General features: G+C 37.1%; 1 protein-coding gene across 1 annotated transcript in view; it reads left to right on the forward strand.

The window, feature by feature from the left end:
• DNAH8 (dynein axonemal heavy chain 8) overlaps nt 1-25,138 on the forward strand; it is a 467,072-nt gene that overhangs the window by 116,112 nt on the left and 325,822 nt on the right. Inside the window, exons 9-12 of the mRNA XM_071218442.1 lie at nt 800-951; nt 4,605-4,794; nt 7,048-7,211; nt 20,108-20,284. Coding sequence (XP_071074543.1) covers nt 800-951; nt 4,605-4,794; nt 7,048-7,211; nt 20,108-20,284 — 683 coding nt within the window. The remainder of the gene's footprint in view (nt 1-799; nt 952-4,604; nt 4,795-7,047; nt 7,212-20,107; nt 20,285-25,138) is intronic.

Raw genomic sequence — 25,138 nt, forward strand, 5'->3', positions numbered from 1 at the left:
ATTCTTAATAGTTTTTAAATATTAATTACCTTGGATTAATGCTAGCATCTGGAAAGTATAGTAATTTACCTCAGGGAATAGGAAATTAGTTTTTTAAAATTAGAATTGAAAATACATGCATCTGACTTGTCTTTATGAGATAATTTCTGGTCTCTAAGTAGTGATAGTGTTTCCGTCTCTATCTATCTGCCTATCATTCATTCATTCAGCAGGAATTTATAGAGCAGATACAGTTTCTCCCCACGTGGCGCTTATATTTTTATCAGGGAAGACAGATATTAAAGAAAGACAGTTAAGCACTTAATTTTCATTGAAATTAGATCAAGGAAAGGATTAACATAAAGGTCAGTATTATAAGAGTATTTAATAAGTGAGTCAGTGAAGACTTGCCTGATACTGTGGCATTTTAACTGAGATCCAAAAGATGAGTTAAGAATTAACTAAGCAAATAGATGGGGTTGGGACAGCAGAACAGTTGGGTATGGTCAGGGGTGAGGGAAGAAACGTGTGTATTTTCTAGAAAGAATGAGGGTATAGGTAGTGCTGAAAACATAACCACAGCATTATATTTAAGAATCAGTTATTTGACATCATTTAAAACATTTAATTGACATCTTTTTAAATTAATTGACATCTTTTTATAGATAAAAAATTTATTCCAAAATAATATTGAAAACCTGTTACAATAAAGTAAAGCAAGAAACAACAGTCAGCTGTAAGTAATGGAAACCCTATCCTTGGCTAGTGTAAGTTCCAGATCAGTTGTGTAATCACCTAAGTTCTTGACTTTTATTTCCAGAATGCGGTCGAATTATTGCTGGAGCAACCAAAGGGGCAAAAATGATGAGATTGTACATAAACAACACAGCCCCACAGAAATTGAAAGGACTGTGTATATTTTTTGTTCGTTGTCGCAGTGATCTTGCTGTAAATATTAAAAATATTCAGGAGGTATGTTTAAAAGTTTTTTTCAAATATATAAACATTGAATGTGTTGTCATAGTCATATTTTTACTTTACTTTGATCTCCCTTCCTATATATAGGACTGAATTGAGTTCCGTGAACATGATGTATTCACATATTTAAAGAACCAGAGAAATTTAGCTATAAGAGAGATTTGGATATTTATCCTTTAGATACTGCTAATAAAATTCATGAAAATCCCATCTTTGCTAGATGGGGTACAAATAGTCCCATTCTTTCATTTCCTAAGAGGACATTTAATTTTGTTCTTGTGATTTTGAGTATTTGTTACTTGATTTAACCTCTATTTTGCTCAATATTTTAACTCTTTAATGGTTTTGGAAGGAGAAGAGAGTAATGACTTAGAGCCTGGTCTTTGCTTACCTGGTCCTGGGAAGGCAGAACGGTGGAGATTGAACACAGGGAATGTTAGTCAGATGGACCTGAATTGGCCTCCCAGTTTCACACTGATTAGCAGTGGGTGCCTATGACAAGTTGGGTACCCTTTCTGAGACTTAGAGCTCTATATTCTTAAATTGGGAATAGTAATACCCATCTTGTAGGATTGTTGTAAGATAAAACTATAATGTGATATATTATATTGCCTGATGCACAGTAGGTCTTCAGCAAAGTTTAGTTCTCTTAATTATTCTCAGAGAGTCTTAACTTTGGTGGTGGGAAAGGTAACTGAAATCCAATGTAATTTTGCTCCTTTTCTGCTTCTGACAAAAATTTGCTTTAAGAAAGACATTGTTTAGCCAGGTTTAGCATTCTAAGTTGGCAGTTATTATTTTCCCCTTTCTCCATGTAAGTATTTCATCATCTTCTGGTATCTCTTTTGGTTGGTGAGACCTCTGTGTTAGGGTAATTCTTCCTTCATAGGTAATCTGCCTTTCTCTTTGCTTTTACTTTTTGTCTTTGAAGACCTGCAGTTCCACCATGATGTCTCTGTGTGTAGATTTGTTTCCTCGTTCTATCTTACATTTCAGGAATTCTTTCTTCAGTTTGTCTACCCTGTGATTTAACCTATTTCTTTTTTTTTTTTTTTCAAATTTAGCTTTTGTTTTATCATAGTTATATGTGCACATGATTTAAAGACAGAAGAGGTTCTATAAATCTTTTCATAACATACCAAGTTCTCAGTCATTCTCTACCCCAATCTCCAAAAGCAACCATTTAAACTCCTTTAGCAGATTCTTTTGTTATTTACCTCTGTATTTCTAAATAATATACATTTATGGCTTCTTTTGCCAGTTTTAGATATTATCTATTGGGTTTTCTCTATGGAAGAAGAGGATTTAGTTTTTCACCTCCTTCCTCCATCCCCTCATTCTTCCATTGTAGTTATATTCTATTGTTTAAATCATTATGAATGTGTGAATGAAATCCACAGGTAAACCATGTAGTATACTAGCAGTTCTCAAAGTGGTACCCAAGACCCCTTCAGGGGGATCTGTGAAGTCAAAGCTATATTCTCCATAATACTATGATGATGTTTTCCCGTTAACTGTGTTGGCATTTAACTAATGGTACAAGAGCAATGGTGGGAAAATCTGACAGCACCTTATTGCAAATCAAGGCAATGGCACCAAACTATACTAGTCATCATTGCCACACACTCACAGTTAAAAAACAGCAGCAAGGTTTAGTGTTCCTGGGAAAGTTTTTATGTTAATCTCTTGATGTGAGATTTCCATATTACTTAAATAGTATTGAAATGTCACACTCATGGATGGTGGGCTTCTGATTTCTGGGTTTTTGATTTTTCATGGCCAATCATTTTTTTTCCATCCAAAATTCTGGAAAGAGGACTAGTTTCATTGCTCTTTCCCTTGCCTGATATAGAATTTTTCTGTTCCCCTTTTCATAGACGGGCAACCTTTCAACTGAGTACTTTATGCAGGAGGTTTAATTCCAACTGCCTCATCTTGTATAGGTTTCAGGTCACATCTCCTTCCCTACACAGAATTTTAAAAATTAATTTATTTTTATTGTGGTAACATATAGATATATAATATAAAATTTCCATTTTAACCATCTTTAAGCATATAATTCAGTGGCATTAGTTACATTTATAATGTTGTGCTACCACCACCACCATCTATTATCAAAACTTTTTTTTAAAGATTTGTTTATTTATCTCCCCCCTCATTATTTTGCAGTTTCTGTCTGCTCTCTGTATCTGTTTGCTGTGTACTCTCTGTGTCTGCTCATCTTCTCTTTAGGAGGCACCAGGAACCAAACCTGGGACCTCCCATGTGGAAGAGAAGTGCTCAATCACCTGAGCCACCTCATCCTCTGGTTTGTTGTGTCTCTCCTCTTTGTGTCTCTTTTGTTGCATCATCTTGTTGTGTCAGCTCATTGTGCCTGTCCGCCGTGCCAGTTCGCCTTCTCCAGAAAGCACCAGGAACTGAACCCAGGTCCTCCCATGTGGTAGGTGGAAGCTAAATTGATAGAGCTCCCTCCTCTTCCATTATCAAAACTTTTTAACCATTTAAAATAGGAACTCTTTACTCATTAAGCAATAGCTCCTCTTTCTCTCTTATCCCAGGCCCTGGTATCATTTAATCAACTTTCTGTCTCTATGAATTTGCTTATTCTTGATAATTAATGCAAGTGAAATCATATAATATTTGTGCTTTTGTATCTGGCTTGTTTCACTTAGCATAATATTTTCAAAGTTCATTCATGCTGTAGCATGTATCCGAACTTCATTCCATTTTATGGTTAAATAATCTTCATATATACATATATCATTTTAAAAATCCATACACGTTGATGTGGGAGGCGTGGGGGCTGTGGGGAGTGGGATATATGGGAACCTCTTATATTTTTTAATGTAACATTTTGTGTGATCCATGTATCTTTAAAAAAAGATAATAAAAAGAATAAAATAATAAATACTTAGGCATTAAAAAATGTACATGAAAGAGAAAATTTTAAAAAATATGGATTTTAGTGTCTATAGATGCACAGTTGTGAATGAACTGTAAAGGAGGGTGTGGAGGTCTGACTTGAAGCACAAGGGGAGCGGCTGCTGCTGGAGGGAGGGAAGGGTTGTGATGGTGACTCCTGTAGAGGAGGCCAAGTTCTTTTCCTTGAACTTGTGGGAGTTACAAGTTTGACACCTTATAGCTATTCACTAAGCTGAGTAATTTTTTGTACATTTGTGCTCATTCATTGTAAGATCTGTTATATCTACAGTGACAATTTCTTCCATATGTTCCCCCAGTGCTACAACAAAAATGAAATAAAATCACAAGTGGCTGCAAAAAAAAAAAATCCATACATTTGTTGATTGACACTTGGGTTTCTTCTACCTTTAGGCAAATTATGACTAATGCTGCTCTGAATATTTGTGCATAAGTGTCTGTTTTAGTACCAGTTTTCAATTCTCTATGCAAAATTTAAAAGAATGTATGAAAGTGTCTCCTTGATGAGCAAACATGCGAATGGTTAAAATACGGGGGAGAATATAAATTTGTGGCCTTTAGAACTCTCAATTTTTACCACCACTCAAGCTTCCCTGATAATTTATAAAATGTGTTACCTGTGTTTATTAAATTGTAAAATCAGTTACGATTTTCTATTTTTAAATGGGATTAATGTACAAAATAACATTTGAATGTCACCCTTTCAGGAAGTGCTATTTACTGTACTGGATGCATCAGAAGGACTCTTAAATGGGATTAGGAATATGTTGGCACATATATTTTTACCAGCTATTCTTGCAACAAATAATTGGGGTGCTTTAAACCAGTCCAAACAGGGCGAGTCTGAAAAACATATTTTCACTGAAACCATCAGCAGATACCTTTCATTTTTAGATGGTAAGTATATAAAATTTAATGTTTAGAAAAGCAAATTACTAAAAAAAATAGTGAATTAACCATAAGGTATGTTATTAAAAAGAACCATTAGAGAAGAATATTCCATCTTAAAAGAAGATGCCAATCAATATAATTATGAGAAGAAGAGGTAAGATAACATAATTATTAGAATTCCTCATTTTCAGGAATTTTTATTGGAGCAAAATATGCTTTCTTTTTATTTTCTATATAAGGATTCTCTTCCTATTTTACTAATGAAAATTTTACCATATTTTAAAATATATAATTTATTACTACTATATATTTTTAACATATACAACTTTATTATTATTGTTAAAATACTATTTTATTGGCGAATCAAGTAAAAATCTGATGTCCAATTAGAATTACATTTCTATAAAGTATTAGATCTTTAGCACTTTTGTAATTTCAGCTTGAAACTCCACACTGACATTTAACACACTGACTTTATTTATTTTGCGCATAAAATATATTTTTTAATTATATTTTTTTGAAGATATGTAGATCACAAAAAATGTCACATTCAAAAAATATAAGAGGTTCCCATATACCCCCACCCCCCAACCCCACTCCTCCCACATCAACAACCCCCCCATCATTGTGGCACATTCACCACACCTGGTGAACACACTGTAGAGCACTGCAGCACCACATGGACAATAGTTTACATTGTAGTCCACACTCTCCCCCAGCACACCCTGCGGGCCACGGCAGGACACACAATGTCCACCACCTGTCCCTGCCATATCATTTAGGACAACCCCACATCACCTCTCTTCTTCCCTTTCCTTGCCTTCAGCAAATACAGCGGGTACTTTCTCTGCATCAACGCTAAAATTTCTTCCATTACTAGTCACAATAGTTCCATAGTAGAATATCAGTAAGTCCACTCTAATTCATATTTTATTCCTCCATCCTGTGGACCCTGGGATGGTGATGTCCACTCCACCTCTTTATCGAGAGGGGGCTTAGATTCTGCATGGATGATGGATGCAATTCTCCTGCTTGCAGTTGTCAGCACTCTCGGTTCCCTGGTGTGGTGGTTAACTATCTTCACCTCCCTGTTAGCTGACCTGGGTAACTCCAACAAACCAGAGGGTAGGAGTTGCAACTCTGCTGAGGCTCAGAGCCCAGCTGGCACATGGACAGTCCAGAGATTTGAGTCTCCTGAGTATACTCCAACCCTAGCGCAAACCACAGGTTCAGTAAAAGTGACAGAAGAGGCATATGTAGGAAGGTCACATGTGAGTTCAACTCCATCACGCTCAGGAAAACAAATTCCAAAGTAGGGCCAACTGACATGGCACTGAACTCTAGAGCCATTTGCCATGTGGGTCTCTGTAGCCCTCAGGAGAACCAGTACCTGGGGTTATATTTACTTTGGCTGTCTCTGGGGTCCTGCTGAAGCGTGCGTAAGTGAAACCCCTCTGATGACCTCCCGACTCTTTTTTGAAGACTCTTAGCTATATAAACTCATTTGTCTTTGTCATTTCCCCATTTTATTCAAGGTCAAGAAGCAGTTTTTAACACATGATCCTACATGTAGGCTGACATATTCTGCTGGTCTGAGTTGACCCTTTTATTCAAGGTCTTTTCTAGTTACGTCACCAGCTGGTACTTGATAGTAATCCCTCAGCATCAGGGAAGTTCATTCCCACGAGTCATGTCCCATGCTGGGGGGAAGGTAATGCATTTATATGCTGAGTTTGGCTTAGAGAGTGGCCACATTTGAACAACATGGAGGCTCTCAGGAGGTAACTCTTAGGCATCCTGCAGCTTTAGGCCTAGTTCATATTTCAGGCACACAGGCTCATAAGCATAGTCATCAGTATCAAGGGCTCATCATTGGACCATCCTTCTTCATTGGTCTATGCTGTTGCATTTGGGGGATTGTTGCTGTTCCATTGGGGAATGTGCTAGAGCTCCCCTGGCTAGGAACTCATCACTCCCTCAGTTGTCATTTGTAACTGTAACTACTATGAAAATACCCAACATATATCCGAGCATTTTTATGTACCCTATATATATGCTCTGGAGAACTCTTTCCCAACCATGTGCTCCCCCATCAATAACACCCCACACTGATGTTCCTCCCCTGCCATAGTTGAACCTCTCTGTGGTCCAAAACTTCTTTAAAAAATGAAGCCTAATATATTGCCAAATACAATTAATAGGAAAACACATTGACTTTAAATTCCCTTTTTCTTAGTAGTATTTTTTTTTCCCTTTTAGGTGCTAGAATAAGTATTGAGGGAACAGTTAAGTTAAAGAATATAGAACATGTTGATTTCTCCAAACTGCAGACCTTTGAAGAAGTGACAGCTGCAGCTGGCAATTCAGAAACTGTTCATCAGCTAGAGGATGTGCTGATGGTTTGGTATAAACAGATTGAACAGGTGAGCTGATCCAAGTAATTGACTCAAATATGAATTGTAGTTCTTATTGTGCCTAAAAGTAAGGGGAAGGAAGGAGTATACTTTGATTTTCTTCCAGGTTCTCATATGAATCCCATCCTATCATGACTTTAGTGCAAAATCATTTTTATTTATTTAACATTTAAAATCAATTTTAATATTTGTCAATTACAGTGCAAAATGGCAAAGTTCAAAGTTTTACATTTTGCTCCCTCCACTAGAAAAATAAAAGTGTTGAAAAAAGAGACTGGAATTAATTAGGTCCCTGGAACCAGAGTGGACATTTAGAACAATTACAGGCATAACAGAGGAAGTGACAGGATACTGAGAGGTCAGCTTTTTAAGTGAAAGTATGAACCAGTGACCAGCCGCCATTGCTCAGCCTCATGGCAGCAGCTGTGGGAATGGCCATGATTGTGGCAACACAGCCTGGATTCCAGGAGTGGCCAACTGGGCCCAAGGCTGGCAAAGGAAACTACCTCCTCTAAAAGTTGGGGCTGAAGGTCAAGGTTGGTCTGGGGGCTCCTTGAGGAATCAATGTGGAAGATGGCCACAGGTTTGGCCCTCTGTGCAGTAGTGCTTCCAGTCTCCTATCTGTATCCACCTGGACATAAATAGTTGGTGTACCTTCTTTGGCTGTTTTTCTTTTTATTCCTGCTGTGTGTAGGTATTTGTGCTCTGACAGACCTCTGAGGCCACAGCATAGTCTCAGGCTTTGGTTTCAGCCCTCTCCTCAGAGGGCTTCTTGCCTTACACCAGCATCTACCAGGACTTAAAGACCCAGTGCACTGTTTCATTGGTTGGGTTTCTTCTTTCCCTTTCTAGTGTTGTTTAGTCTGACAGATTACTGAGGGTCTAGTACAATGTTAGCCTTGGTTTCTCTGAGAAGTGTCTTCTTCTAGCCTTACTACCAGCATCTACAGGCACACAAAGAGCCAATGCACTTCTTTTTCTTTGTTTTTTGATTGGTTGGTTTTTTCTATATTATATTTTTGGGTCTGGTGAATCCATGAGGTATGAGCTGGGATATATCCTAGGTTTTGACTTCAAAAGCAACAGCATCTGACTTTCCACCAACACATCACAGGAGACTTGGAGAGGCAGTGCTCTTTGTTACTTCCGCCCCTTTTTTCTTTTGTGTTTTGTCTGTTTGTTAGAATTTTTCCTCTTTTCTTTCTTTCTCCCTATCCCTTTCCTTTCTCTTTCTCCTCCCTCCCTCCCTCCCTCCCTTCCTTCCTTCTTTCCAAACTAGACTTCCAGAGTGACCACAACGTAAAAACTCATAATACTCAGTTCTCAGCAAAAAATTACAAAACAGAGAAGGAGACAGGAAAGTATGGCCCAGTCACAGGAAAAAAGAATTTGATGGAAAATATTCCAGAGGAAGCATAGTCTCTGAAATTACCAAAGATTTTTGAATAACTCTTATAAACAGGATCAACGAACTAAAGGAAAACAAGGACAAAGAACTAAAAGAAACCAGGGAAACAATATATGAACAAAATGAAAATTTCAACAATGATGTAGAAATTCTAAAAAAGAATCAAATGGAAATTCTGAAACTCAAAAGTACAATAACTGAAGTGAAAAGTTCAGTAGTTGGATTTAAGAGCAAATTGGAGGAGGCAGAAGAAAGGATCAGTGAACTCGAAGATAAAAAAATTAAAATTGTCCAGGTTAATGAGCAGAAAGAAAAAAGAATGAAAACAAAAGTGGGGGGGGGGGGGGGACACAGAGTCTGAGGAATCTGTGGGACACCAACAAGTGTACCAATATATACATTATAAGAGGCTCAGAAGGAGAAGGGAGGAAAAGGGCCAGGAAAAATATTTGAAGAAATAATAACGGAAAGCTTCCCAAATCTGATTAAAAATATGAATATATAAATTCAGATGCTCAAAGAGTGCTAAGCAGATATGCACCTAGACACAGTAAGATCAAAATTTTCAATGCCAAGGACAAAGACCGAATCCTAAAAACAGCAAGAGAGTAGTGACGTGTAACATGAAAGACTCCTTAATAAGATTAACATCTGACTTCTCAGTAGAAATCATGGAGGTCAGAAGGCAGTGGGAGGACATATTTAAAGTGCTCAAACAAACAAACAAACAAACCTACCTGTTACCCAAGAACAATATACCTGGCAAAGTTGTCTTTTAAAAGTGAGGAAGAAATTAAGACATTTTGGGACAAATACTGAGGTAGTTCATTACCATTATTTTATTTTATTTTTTAATTTCTCTCCCCTTCCCCACCACCCCCCAGTTGTCTGCTCTCTGTGTCCATTTGCGGTGTGTTCTGCTGTGACTGCTTCTATCCTTATCAGCAGCACTGGGAATCTGTGTTTCTTTTTTTTGTTGCATCATCTTGTGCCAGCTCTCCGTGTGTGTGGCACCATTCTTGGGCAGGCTGTACTTTCTTTTGCACTGGGCGGCTCTCCTTACGGGGCGCACTCCTTGTGCGTGGGGCTTCCCTACACAGGGGCACCCCTGTGTGGCATAACACTCCTTGTGCGCATCAGCACTGCACATGGGCCAGCTACACATGGGTCAAGGAGGCCTGGGGTTTGAACCACAGACCTCCCATGTGGTAGGCAGATGCCCTATCCATGGGGCCAAGTCCACTTTCCCATTACCATTAGATACACCTTACAGGAAATGTTAAAGGGAGTCTTCCATGTTGAAAGGAAAGGACAATAGGCAGTATCTCAATGCTGGATGAAGAAACAAAGATCTCCAGTGTAAGTAACAACATGGGTAAATATGAATGCCAGAATTATTTCATTTTTCATTAGTAATGCTGTATTTTAATTCTTATAAGGCTTAAAATTCACATGCATAAAAAAATTTGTTACTGGGTACATAAGCAAGAGCAATATAAAAGGGAGGAATGGAGGAATATAGTACTGTGTATGTGTAGGCTATTGAAGTCAAGTTCAAATCAACACAAAGTAAATTGTAATAGATGAAGTATGATAAATGTAACTTATGGTAACTATAAAGCCATTATTGAAAAATTTACACAAAAGTAAAACAACTTATTCAAAGTGTCTTAGTATAAAAGAGCATCTAAATTAAAAGGAAGACAATAATGGAGGAAAAGAGGGACAAAAAAGGGGTAAAACTTACAAAAAAAAAACAATTAGCAAAATGACAGAAGTAAATCCTGCCTTATCAATAATTTCCTTAAATGCAAATGGATTAAACTCTCCAATGAAAAGGCAGAGATTGGAAGAACAGATAAAGAAACATCCTAACTATATGCTGTTTACAAGAGATCCATCTTAGATCCATAGCTAGATGCAATTATATTGAAAGTGAAATGAAAAAAATATTTCATGCAAATAGTAATTAGAAGAAAGCAGGGATGGCTATGTATTAATATCAGACAAAACAGACTTTAAGTAAAAAACTGTTAAAAAAGACAAAGAGATTAGATAATATGGTCAATCCAACAAGAATATTTACTAATTATAAACATATATGCACCTAATCACAGAGTGCAAAATGTATGAAACATTGAGAGAATTGATGGAAGAAACAGTTCTACAATAATAGTTGGAGATTTCAATATACCACTTTCAATAGTGGATAAAACATCTAAACAGAAAATCAAAAAGGAAATACAGGACCTGAACAACACTGTAAACCAATTAGATCTAACAAACATATATAGAATAGTTCACCTAAAAATAGTGGACTACACATTCTTTTCAAGTGTACATGTATCATTCTCTAGGATAGACCATAAATCAGGGCACAAGAGAATTCCTAATAAATTTTAAAATATTAAAATCATAAAGAGTAACCTCTGAGTACAATGGAATGAAGCTTGAAATCCATAACAGAAGGAAAATTGGAAAAATTTACAAATGTGTGGAAACTTAGCAGCATAGTCTTTAACAACCAATGGGCTAAAGAAGAAATTACAAGGGAAATAAGAAAATTCTTAAGTACAAGTGATAACAGCGACCCAATATATCAAAACTTATGGACGCAGTACTCAGAGGGAAGTTTCTAGCTATGAATGCCTATATTTTAAAGAATAAAAATCTCAAATTAATAATCTAATTACATCTTGGGTAACTAAAAGAACAAGAGCAAAATAAATCCAAGGTTAGCAGAAGAAAAGAAATAATTAAGATTAGACTGGGCAATAAATGAAATAGGGAATAGAAAAAAACAATTTAGAGAATTAAACAAATCAAAAGTTGGTTCTTTGGGGAAAAAAATCAATGCAATTGATAAACCTTTAGCTAGACTGACAAAGAAAAAAAGAGAAAAAAATGCCAATATCTAAAATTGGAAAGGATAATGGTGATATAATGACTGATTTTACATAAATAAAAAAGATGATAAGAGAATATTATGAACAATTGTACACTAACCTACTAGATGATCTAGAAGAAATGGGAAAATTCCTAGAAATATATTGATTACTCTGATTGACTCAAGAAGAAATAGAAAACATTAAGAACCTATAACTAGTAAAGAAGTTGACTCAGTAATCAAAATCTTCCACCATAGACAAGCCCACAACCAGACAGCTTCACTGGTGTGTACTACCAAACATTTAAAAGAGAATTAATAGTCCTTCTGGAACGCTTCCAAAGAATTCAAGAGGAGGGAAAACTTCCTAAATCATTTTATGAGGCTAGCATTACTCTGATACCAAAGCTGGTAAAGATAGCACAAGAAAAGAAAGTTACAGGTCAATTTCACTTATGAGTTTAGATGCAACAATCCTTAACAAAATACTAGCAAACTGTATTTTTAATGGCATATTAAGAAGATTATATACCATGACTAAGTGGTATTCATCCCAGGAATGCAAGAATGGTTTCAATGTGATACACTACATAAATAGAATGTAGAGGGAAAAAAACCACATGATTATCTCAATAGATGCTAAAAAGGTATTTGACAAATCCAGCACTCTTTCTGGATAAAAGCACCCAGGAAAGTAAGAATAGAAAGGAACTTTTCAACATAATAAAGGCCACAGTAAGAACAATATGGCAGTTCCTTAAAAAGCTAAATATAGAGTTACCGTTTGATTGGGCAATCCTACTTCTGGTTATATACCTGTAGCAGTTTGGCATTGTTTGTGAATTCCAAAAGTAGATATTGGATTATGTTTATAAACTGGTCTTTTCCTCTGGCCGTATTAGATTGGATTGGATTCAGAGGTTTCACTCTTATTTGATTAAATAATGATTAAGGTTTTGATTGGGCCATGTCAGTAGGACATTGAGTCCCCGCCTGCCCTCACAGAGAAAACAACATGGCAGAGGAGAAAGTAAGGATTTTGATCCTGGAGCCCAGGAAGTAAAGCACATGAGAGAGCAGATATGTGAGGAAAGAGAGAAGCCTCCATTTGACATGGCAGAGGCCCCAGGAAGAGAGACAAGCCGTTCACCTGACAGTTATAGCTGGCCTTGTGGAGAGAGCAGAGCAGCTGAGCCCAGAGAGAAATGAGCCCTGGGAGAGAGACAAGACTTGTCTCAGCCTGTGGCATTGGAAGCTGGGACCACTGAACCTTAGGAGGAGGAGGAAGCCTGAACCCTGGCAGACATCGCTGCCATATTGTGTCAACATGTGGCAACAGACTCTGGGTAAGAAAGTCCCTCTTATGGTATATTGAGTTGGACTCTTTAGGGCCTTGTAAATGTAAGCTTCTACCCCAAATAAATACCCTTTATAAATACCAACCGATTTCTGATATTTTGCATCAGCACCTCTTTGGCTGACTAATATATTACCCAAAGAGAGTGAAAACAGAGTCCCAAACAGATACTTGTATGCTATGTTTTTGGCAGTATATTCACAATAACCAAAAGCTGGAAACAACCTGAGTGTCCATCAACAAATGGATGACTAATCCAACCGTGGTACACACCAATGGAATACTGTCAGCCATAAGAAAAAAAGAAGAGTTATGAGGCACCCTATGATGGGAGAAACTTAAAGAAATTACGTTCAAGTGAAACAAGCAAAAGCACATAAGGACAAAAACTGTATGATTTCACTTATAAGAGATGATTAGAAATAGCAAATTTGCAGAGAGAGAAAGCAGATTGGAGATTACTGGGGGAGGGATAATTGGGGGAGGAAAGGGACAGTGTTTGTAAAAATAAAAAATTTTTTAAAAAGGTATTTGTCCTTTTAAGGTGGAAACCATACCAATATGGGTTAAGAATGAAATAATGAAGAACGAGGATTACCCAGCATTTATCCCCAATACTTTATTTATTGTTTATAGCCTCCATAAAAGAGAGTGAAAAGACATAATTAAGAGATTATAGCCACAGTGCTAGACCCTAAATAAATAATTCTTGCATGATTGATTGAATTGTCTTTGTTGTCAAAGAGGTTCAGACTTGGCTCATTCCTATCAGTACTATAGTCAGTAGCAAGTCTGCCACTCTGTGGCCAAAGTTATTTTCTCTAGCTGTAAGAAAAGCAGAAGTAGGAATGGGGGTATATGTCAAAATTGTGAAAACTCCAACTTATACTACAAACACTGCAAAAAATATACCATGTTTAATTACCCTAAGGTGATAGAGAACTCTAATAGCCAACTCACAGCTCATCAGTTCAGGACAGGGGGACTAGAGAAGACAACCTTCGGGTAAGTGAGGACTTGGGGAGAAAAACCTTGACAGTTCAGGATGTAGAGGAGAGCATTTCCAACTTTATACCTCTTAGAGCTATGCCAGGAGGAGGGTGGTGCAGTTGGAATGGCAAAAATGGGAGGACTTTGGACCAAAGCCTGGAGCGCTGGTCACAGACTTTTCTTTCAGTTGTTGCTAAGTAACTGAAGTGGGTAATTGCCCACTTGAGAACTCTCGAAGCCTGCTAAGGTGCTGCTGGAAGAAGGCGGAGTTATAGCCTGTAATGAATTAAAATAAAATAGGAGCTTTTCACACTGCCATGCTGCCTTAGCATCTCTGAGCCTGTCCTTGGGGGCTTTTGCATTGACCTTGTGCGTCAGTATCTTTCCCTTTCCTTAGGTCCCTCTGTGACTACTACCGCACACCTGGTTATACAAGATAAACAGCTTCTTCCTCTCCTCCCTGCATACTACATGGGTTTGTGCTCCTCCAAAAGTCAAATGCAAACTCCCCAACCTCCACTCTTGCTTGACCAACCATTACTGCTCCACCCACATAACATTATAAAGGTATCCTCCCAGGTCCACTGGAACCTTTTGCTCCCTGCCTGCTTAGTTAAACATACACTCCTGATGTGTTTCGTCATATCAGCTTGCAAGGCCTGCCACTCCTCTCTGTTTCTAGGACATGTGAGTACTAATTTTCTTTCATATATGTCTGGTGTCACTCATACTTGCTGCACCTGGCTATCCGTATGAAGGTCCTTACAACACATAAGCCACCGTAGAACTTAGATCCTGTCCTACACAATGGCTGAGGAGACCTTCTCCAAGTATTATGAGCAATCAATTTACATCTTCTTTCGTTAAAATGAGCAAGCAAAAGAGTATAACTTGACATATGGAGAATTAATAACCCTAAAGAAGGAACCCAAGTTGGGCAATTGCAGCAAATAGCCTCCAATTAAGTAGAAATACTGTAGGAAATGGGGGCAATGTTTAAAAAAATTATATATAAAATAAACCTCCTTAATCTCTTGCCATATGTAAAAATTAATTCAAGATGGGTGACGGACATTAATATGAAAGCTAAAATTAAAGAACTTCTTGGAGCAAACATAAGAGAATATCTTTGTGAACTTGATGTAGGCAAAGATTTCTTAGACATGATTTAAAAAGCATTAATCAGATAAAAGGAAATATTTATAAATTAGAGTTCATAAAAATTTAAAATGTCTGTTGGTTAAAAGATACAAGAAAATGAAATGGCAGGCACGCACTGGGAGAAAATATTTGTAGTACAGATACCTGACAAAGATCTTATATCTGGAATAAGGACTTCCAAGAAATAAATAATAAAAAGCCAACCCAATTTTAAAAAATGGGCAAAAAATTTGAATAAGAATTTATAAAGAATACCCCAAATTAGCATATGAAAGGGTGCTTAACATCATTAATTGTCAGGGAAATGTAAAATAAAGCCACAATAAGATGTAACTTCTCAGCCACATTAAAATAAAAATGACCAGCATTATCAACTATTAGGAAGAATGTGGAGAACTGGAATTCTCATGTATTGCTGATGGAAGTAATATGGTAGAATATATTATAAGGAGTTTCTTATAAAATTCTTACAAAATTAATTATATACCCAAGGAAAATGAAAATTTATGTCTACTAAAAAGACATATACGAGACATTTATAACAGCCTTTATCATAAGTGCCAAATACTAGAAACAAACAATCCAAATAGAATATAGTAAAACAAATTGTTGTCTACTTATACAATGCAATATATACTGCAATAAAAAAGAAAGTACTGATAAAAGCAACAAAATGGATGAATCTCAAAAACGTTGAGTGAAAGAAGCCAGTCTTTAAAAAGCACATACTGGGAAGCGGACTTGGCCCAGTGGTTAGGGCGTCCGTCTACCACATGGGAGGTCCGCGGTTCAGGCCCCAGGCCTCCTTGGCCCGTATGGAGCTGGCCCATGCGCGGTTCTGATGCGCGCAGGGAGTGTCGCACCGTGCAGGGTGTCCCCCACGTAGGGGAACCCCACGTGCAGGGAGTGCACCCCGTAGGGAGAGGCCGCCCAGCACAGAGGAGGGTGCAGCCTGCCCAGGAATGGCACCACCCACACTTCCCGTGCCGCTGATGACAACAGAAGCGGACAGAGAAACAGGGAGCAGCGAGTGGACACAGAGAGCAGACAACCAGGGGAGGCGGGGGGTGGGGGGGGGAATTAAATAAATAAATAAATCTTAAAAAAAAAAAAATAAAAAAAAATAAAATAAAAAAAAAGCACATACTATGTAATTCCAATTATTTAAAGTTCCAGGACAGGCAAAACAAATTCAGGGTAATAGAAGTCATTATAGAGAGTGTAAACTACAATGTAAACTATTATCCATGCCGTGTAGCAGTGCTCCAAAATGTATCTACCAACTGCAATGAATGTGCCACAATGATGAAAGAGGCTGTTGATAAGGGAGGGGTGGGATGGGGTGGGGTGTGGGGTATACGGGAACCTCTTATATTTTTTATTTTTATTTATTTAAAAAAATTTATTTATTTATTTATTTAATCCCGCCCCCTTCCCCCGGTTGTCTGTTTTCTGTGTCTATTTGCTGTGTCTTGTTTCTTTGTCCGTTTCTGTTGTCGTCAGCCACACAGGAAGTGTGGGCAGCGCCATTCCTGGGCAGGCTGCACTTTCTTTTGCGCTAGGCGGCTCTCCTCACGGGGTGCACTCCTTGCGCGTGGGGCTCCCCTTGCGTGCATCAGCACCGTGCGTGGGCCAGCTCCACACGGGTCAAGGAGGCCCGGGGTTTGAACCGCGGACCTCCCATGTGGTAGACGGACGCCCTAACCACTGGGCCAAGTCCGTTTCCCTATATTTTTTAATATAACATTTTTTTGTGATCTATGTATCTTTTAAAAAAAAGACAATTAAAAGAAAAAAAAAGAAGTTATAGTGTTTTCTTCTGGAGGGATTATGTAAAGAATAGAAAGGGTATAAGGGAATTTCCTGGCATGATGAATATTTATGTTTTGTGGACGCACAGGAATATATTTATATAAAAAGTCACCAAGGTGCATATTTAAAATTTATGCATTTTAATCTAGGTAAGTTATAATTCCAAATGAAAAAAAAAACTACTTAAAATTCTCAATGAGATTTAGGCAGTACCTATAAAAGAGGAAGAAAAAAACAAGAAAAAGTACTGAGAAGTAAAACAAAAGATTGCCAAAACAGAAGTTTAACAGAAGCACTGTTAAAAACTGAATTTGAGAAATGGAAGAAACTCAAAGTATTCTTTCAGAAGGCAAAGTGAAAATAAAAAAGAAATGACCATTAAAAAAGAAAATTAAGATGCATATGAGAAAGCTCATAAAAACCCAAAACAGTAATATCCTCATAATAAAAGTTCCAATCATAGAATAAACTAACAGAATAAACAATTATAAAACAAACTTTTCCTGAGATAAAGAAAAACCAGAGACTTCAGTTCAAATAAGTCTACCAAGAATTGGGCAGATACTTAGACTATACATACCTCATGTTTCTTGGTGGAATTTTTCAGTTCTGGACAGACATAAATCAAGACTGGCATTGGCCTTCTTACCTGGACAACTAAATGCTAGAACACAATGAAGCGATGTTTAAGTAATTCTGAGAGAAAGGATTTGGACCCTAGTTCCATAACCAGGCAAGAACCTACCTTGTGCCTGGTAAGGCAAAACAAAGATATTAGGCATTCACATATTCAAAGGGTATAGGACTTATGTATGCTTCTGAAAAAAGCTATTCGAAGAACTGTCCTAACTGAAAAAATAAAGATCTCAAGAAAGGTGAAATAGGGTAAGTTGAAAATCACATTGAACAATGAAAAAAAAAACCTATAGTTAAGTCTAACAAATTATTGATCACGTGCTTTTGAAGGATAATTCAACTATTAAAAATAACTCTTGAATTTTAGGTGTCATAGAAAACAAAATTTGGGGATTAAATTTCATTTTTCAACAAAACCTGGAGGTGATGGGGAATGGGGATGGGATGGGAGAAATGAGAAGGAAAAGTGTGCTAAAAGTCTTGTTTTCATTCAGTAACATAGTTATAAATACCCTTTAAACCTTGATATTGCTGGGGAAATCTATTTAAATATGCTTATAAACATTTTAAGGCTAAAAACAGAAGTCTAGAACTTCATGTCTTTAGAAGACATGGAACTTCTAAACCACTAGAGGGAAAATAATAAAAAGTAAGAAAACCAAATCTTTATGTATTTATATATGTGTATGTATGTATATGTGTGTGTATGTATGTGTGTGGGTGTGTAGGTGTATAGATATATGTGTATATGGATATATGTGTGTATGGATATATTGTAGGCATATAGGCAGCCAACTGCAAGATCACTAGAGAAATCTATCTTACTGAAGCATCAGAAATAATCAGTGAGAAAATGCAATGGAAAAAAGAACACATCCATAGTTAGACTAATAATAGTAATATATTACACATATATGGATAAATCAGACATGAAATGTGTAACTTTATATGAAATAAACTCTATGGGTTTTCTTTGTGATGGAAGTCCTGGATACATGAAGTACACTTGATTATTATTATTCAATTATTTGTTCTCCTCAGATTCCATATTTGCAAGTTTGCTAGCTCTCTAAAGTTTATTTGTAATTCCAAAATCAAAACGCTCAGTGCTTCTGTGGCCATTTGTGATTACACACAGGGCAGTGGCAAAGTTTTATGTGCCATTCCCAGCTGAGGTTGACCAAAGTGAAGCTCTGCCTTCTTAACTTGCTGTAAACTGGACACCTGTGTAGCTTCTACACAAGTTAAGAAATAGAACATTTCTAGCACCTTACAATCCCCCCAGTCTTCCTTTTCCCAATTTTAACTGCCTTTTCCTCTCCCTAGTTGTCCCTGTTCTCTTGACAATTATGATATTCAATTCCATGCTTTTCTTTATAGTCTTAATCTTCTCACCTACATTTTCTTTTAGAAGTTTTACTATTTTTGTTAATATGTAGACTTTTAATTCACCTGGAATTAATTTTTTGTGTATTGATGTGACATAAGAATTTAATTTAGTCTTTTCCTGTATGGTTAGCTAATTACCTCAGAATGGTTAATAGTCCTTCTCCAAGAAATCTGTAATGTCACCTCTGTTCTATACCAAATTTCTGGAGTCCTTTGTCTTTCCTATTGTTCTGTTTAATTACTTTTGCACTCATGCCACAATGTTTTCGTTTTTGTAGCTTTCTACTAAGTCAGTATTTGGTATGGCAAGGCTCTTCTCTGTTTTTTCTTCAAAATTGTGCTGATTATTTTTAGTTAATAATTACTCCAAATTAAATTTTCTTAGCGAAAATGTCGCAGTTATTTTTATGTCTGTATGTCCGTATTTATTTTGGAGATATTGGGGCTGGAGCTTGAACCTGGGACCTCATATGTGGCAAGCCAGTACTCAACCATTGAGCTACACTGGCTCTTCCCAAATTAATTTTAAGTACCATGAAAAACCCTGTTAATATTTTAATTGGAATGTCATTGAATGTATGAATTAATTTACAGAAAATTGCCATCTTTATATTATTGAATTTTTCACCTATGAATATGGGATAGGTCTCCATTTAGGTCTTCTTTTATGTGCTTAAAGTAAGTTTTCTAATTTTCCCCACAAAAGTCTTATGCATCTTCCGTTAGATTAATGCCATCATTTTTATTATTTTCTATTACAAATGGTATCTTATCAGAAATTACATTTTGAGATTATTAGATGATTTGTAAAGAAATGCTGATTTTTTAATGTATAGCTTCAGTTTCCTTAATTATTTGTTCATTTTTATAAATTGTAGAAGTTTGCCTTTAGATATTCTTGGATTTTAAAAATGTAGGCAACCATATCATCTATATTTATGCCTTTTTAATTTTGTTTCTAGTTCTTATGCCTTTTGTATACTTTACTTGCCTGATGCACCATTACCATGTTGAATAGAAGTAGTCATAGGGCAAACTTGTCCTTGGTTTTGAAATGATATTTTCTAAGGTTTCACCTTTAAGTATATATTTAAGTATATACTGTAAATTTTTGGTAGACGCTGTCATCTTATTTGTTAAGAGTTTTTACTATTTCACTGTAAAATATTATTTATACTTTTAGCTTCCTTTAAAAAGATGAAAATAATGAAATTTTTCATGAAGAACATAACATTTCTATGTTCAATACATTTGTTTGATTCTAGGTGCTTATTGAGAGTGAGCAGATGAGAAAAGAAGCTGATGATTCAGGTCCACTCACTGAATTGGAACACTGGAAACGCATGTCAGCCAAATTCAATTATATTATTGAACAGATTAAAGGGGCAAATTGTAAAGCTGTCATAAATGTGCTAAATGTTGCTCACTCCAAACTGTTAAAGGTAAAAGGCTCTTTGTTTTAAACTTTTATTTACATCAAAGCAACCAACTAGAACAGAATTTAAAATTACCCTTATTGTACTGCTTCTTCGTGTAATATACTTGAATCATGTATTTAGAAGAGTTAACTTTGAGTAAGGCTTTTTCACGTACAAAAACTATTTCCAGAAGAGGAAAAGGAAGTATGGAAATGAAGATTTATTTTTCAGTATTTCACACCCTAATTTTGATACTACTACCATTGGGTGATTACTAGAAAAGTGGTTGTATTAGTCAGCCAAAGGGGTGCTGATGCAAAATACCAGAAATCTGCTGGGCATTTAAAGGGTATTTATTTGGGGTAGGAGCTTACAGTTACCAGGCCATAAAGCAAAAGTTATTTCCCTCACCAAAGTCTAATTCCACATATTGGAGCAAGGTGGCTGCTGATGTCTGTGAGGGTTCAGGCTTTCTGGGTTCCTCTGGGCTCAGCTTCTCTGTTTCCTCCACAAGGTCAGCTGTAGACTATGGGGCTCTCTAGACTTTGCCTGTCTCCACAAGGTCAGCAAATGGCTCTGTCTCTTTCCCTGGGGCTCCAGTTTAAGACTTGAGCATCAAACTCCAATACCAAAACTCCAACATCAGCAAACCCTCAAATCAGTTCTTTGCCATGCCTTTTATCTGTGAGTTCCCACCCACCAAAGGGTGGGGACTCAACGCCCTAATCATAACTCAGTCATACCCAGGTACAGATCGGATTACAAGCATAATCCAATATCTATTTTTGGAATTCATAACCATATCAAACTGCTACAGTGGTCTTCCCTTATTTTTAAATTGTTTTTGAAATTGTCATTCAGTACAGGTTCATTGAGGCAAAGAAGTATCTAGAAAGCCAAAAGCAAAAATCCCTCTCATCATCCATCTCACCCCCTCTAATTCTACCTCTTTTCCTAGAGTTCATCTTTATTAAAGTTTGGCTAGATTCCAGATCCTTTCATTTTTCTTTATTCTTACTTTAAAAAATATAAATAGGTATATTAATTTTTGTGTGCAAATAATGCACAAATATATTTTTCTTTTAAAAGATTTAAACAATACAGATATAATACTGCTCTCTTTTTTTTAAGATTTATTATTTATTTATTTCTCTCTCCATCCCTGGCCCCCCTCCCCCCAGCTGTCTGTTTTCTGTGTCCATTCACTGTGTGTTCTTCTGTGTCTGCTTGTAGTCTTGCTAGCAGCACCGGGAATCTGTATCTCTTTTTGTTGTGTCATCTTGCTGCGTCAGCTCTTCGTATGTGTGGTGCCATTCCTGGGCAGGCTGCACTTTCTTTCGCACTAGGCGGCTCTCCTTATGGGCGCACTCCTTGTGCATGGGGCTCCCCTATGCTAGGGACACCCCTGCGTGGCACTGCACTCCTTGTGCACATCAGCACTGCGCAAGGGCCAGCTCACCACACAGGTCAGGAGGCCCTGGGTTTGAACCTTGGACCTCCCATGTTGTAGGTGGATGCTCTATTCATTGAGCAAAATCTGCTTCCCAATACTGCTCTGTTAATCAACTTCCCAACTCTTATCCTTTAATAATAATTATAGAGCAATAAGCACAGTTTTCTGTTTGATGTTTTTTGTTAGACCTCTTCTGTGACTTTTAAATCAAGTATTCTAGTACTTATAAAATTGCATAGTTTTGTGTTTCTAATTTCTTCTTATTACATATATAGTGTCATACCGTAACATTCTTCAACTTCTTTTCTCCCTAATAGTATATCTTGGAGAGTTATCAGACCTAGCTGTGTAGTTTTTCAAAATGTTAATGTACTGGGTTTTATCTTACTGTTTTTCTCTTTATTGACAGTCAAGTTGTTCCCTTTTTTATGGGTTCACAAACATTGTTGCAGTTAAAGTTTCTATATGCACACATGCAAATATTTCCCTAGGGTGGATATGCCACAATTTTATTAATATCTATTGTCTTTTTCTTTTTTTGCCAATGTGACATGTGGAAAATTGCTTGTTTTAGTTTGCCTTTTTCTTATTAGTAGTGAGGTTGTATATCTTTATAAGTTTATTGCTGATTTGCATTTCTTCTGTGAATTTTATTTTCCCCAATAAAAAAGTATAGATTTTTATCCTGATTTGTATGAGTTCTTTGTATATTGTGGATATTAATCACTTGCTATATATTTTGCCGGAGGTGTTCTGCCTTGGGTCTTGAGCATCTCTACATGTTCCTGCTGGGATGACAAGAATCCAAGGTCCTGACCACACTTTACCCATTTTTCAGGGTTTTATTCGAATTGGGCAACCTTGAAGGATAAGGTGTCTCCTCTGAGACAAACAGCAGGCTTGCTTACTGTTCACTAGAAAAGTGATAAACTCCTCAAACTCAGTGTTTCTCTCCTGCATGCAGCCAGGTGCATGTGCGGGCATCTGTCTTGGCTACCACATCGCCCCTGTGAGATTTGGGGGTTATGGAGGAACCGATGCAACAGAGTGCTCGTGCTCCTTGCTGGGCCGTGAGTAATAAAGTCCTTATTTCTGATCCAGGAGTCTCATGTCTTTTGCTAGTATCCTTGGAATAGTAACAGACTAACTTGTTAGCTTGTAAGTAGGGTTAAATCTCAGATCCTTTATAGACCCTGAGTATATATTGTAAATTTTTTCCTACTCTGCAGCTGTTTTTTTTTTCACTTTTTATTTTGACATAATTTTAAACTCATGGAAGAAGTTGCAAAGATAGCATTGGAAGTTTCCATATATTTTTTTAATCTGGTTTCTTCTAGTGCTGATGTCTTATATCACCATAGTACAATGATTAAAACTGAAGTGTTAACACTAGCACAATACTGTTAACTGTACTAGAGGCTTGATTCAGATTTCTTCAGTTTTCCCACTAATGTTCATTCCCTATTTGAGGAACCAATCCAGGATCCCACTTTATGTTTAATTGTCGTATCTCTTTTGTCTCCTCTACTTGTGATGGTTCCTCTGGCTATCCTTGTCTTTCATGATCTTGTTACTTTTGAATAGTAATGGTCAGTTATTTTGTAGAATATCCCACAGATTGGGTTTGTCTGATGGTTTTTCACAGTCAGATTGAGGCCTTGTATTCCGGGCAAGAATGTCACAGATGTACTCTTGTAAGTGCATTATGTGGGGATGAATGTCAATGCATCTTATTACTAGTGATTTAAACTCTATCATTTGGTTAAAGTGGTGTCTGCCAGATTTCTCCAATGAAAAGTTACTATCTTTCTGTTTGAATTTAGGAAATATTTGAGGGGAGATTACTTTGAAGCTATGTGAATATCCTGCTTCTCCTTAAACTTGTACCTTTAAGCTCTCATTGGTGGATCTTGCCTGCAGCAGTTATTATTGTGTTCAAATGGTGGCTTTGTACTTAGCACATTCCTTACACATTTATCAGTTAGAATTCTTCTGTAAGAAAGAATTGTCCACTCTCCACCCTTTCGTTATTTATTCAGGGATTTATTTTTATTTTATTTATTTATGTATTTATTTATTTATTTAACCATGGACCAGAACAGATTTTTTATTTTTTTTAATTTTTTAAAGATTTATTTATTTTTTTATTTAATACCCCCCCCCCCTCCCCTGGTTGTCTGTTCTCTGTGTCTATTTGCTCCGTCTTGTTTCTTTGTCCGCTTCTGTTGTCGTTAGCGGCACGGGAAGTGTGGGCGTTGTGCTTTCTTCGCGCTGGGCGGTCCTCCTTACGGGCGCACTCCTTGCGCATGGGGCTCCCCTACGTGGGGGACATCCCTGCGTGGCACAGCACTCCTTGTGCGCATCAGCACTGCGCATGGGCCAGCTCCACGCGGGTCAAGGAGGCCCGGGGTTTGAACCGCAGACCTCCCATGTGGTAGACGGACGCCCTAACCACTGGGCCAAGTCCGTTTCCCAGAACAGATTTATTGATATCGAAATTATTTTCTTGTGCAAATGGAAGAACTTGTAACATTGGTATGAAGATAGTGCTTGCCAGATGTTCAGAAGGGAGGGCAAGGAGCGAAGAGCTGGAATACAGGGTTTTCTTAGGGAAGTTAAATATTCACTGATTTATTTATACGAATATAGAATCATGGATATTTATTTTGTGCTTTGGGTTATAATCCAATATTTTTCTCCTCAAATTATTTCAGTTTTGGCCATTGGGAAAGCTTTCACATTGGCTCCTGTGACTTTTTTTTTTTTTTTTAAGATTTATTTTCTTTCTTTCTTTCCTCCCCTTGTTGTGTTTGTGCTCACTATCTGCTCTCTGTGTCTGTTTGTTCTGTGCTCTCTGGGTCTGCTCGTCTTCTTTTTAGGAGGCCTTGGGAACTGAACCTGGGATCTGCCATGTGGGAGGAGTTGCCCAATCGCTTGAGGCATCTCTGCTCCTTGCTTGTGTCTCTCATTGTATTTTCTCATTGTGTCTCTTCATTGCATCATCTTGTTGCATCATCCTGCTGCACCAGCTCACAGCACCAGGTCACTATCTTGCTTGTCTTCTTTAGGAGGCACCGGGAACTGAACCCAGAACCTCCCATCTGGTAGGTGGGCGCCCAAATGCTTGAGCCACATCTGCTTCCCTCCTGTGACCTTTTGACATGTTGCAATCCTTTTTGGAGCACTTCTTTACTTTCTGGTACTACAAGATGTTCAAGGCTCATCTTGTATTTTTTTTTTCCATTTTGTATTGGAATCAGCCACTTCTCTCAGAAGCGCTAGTTTCTTTATTGGAGAATGGTATTTAGAAACCAAGATCTGGGATCTAGGTTGCTTATATTTTAATTTTTAACAATGGAATCATTTGATAGTTGAAGTTTTATATTTAAATGAATTTTAAAAATCAATATTGCCTTTATTATTTT

This window comes from Dasypus novemcinctus, chromosome 11, assembly GCF_030445035.2.
Source record: "Dasypus novemcinctus isolate mDasNov1 chromosome 11, mDasNov1.1.hap2, whole genome shotgun sequence".
In the NCBI taxonomy this organism is placed as follows: Eukaryota; Metazoa; Chordata; class Mammalia; order Cingulata; family Dasypodidae; genus Dasypus; species Dasypus novemcinctus.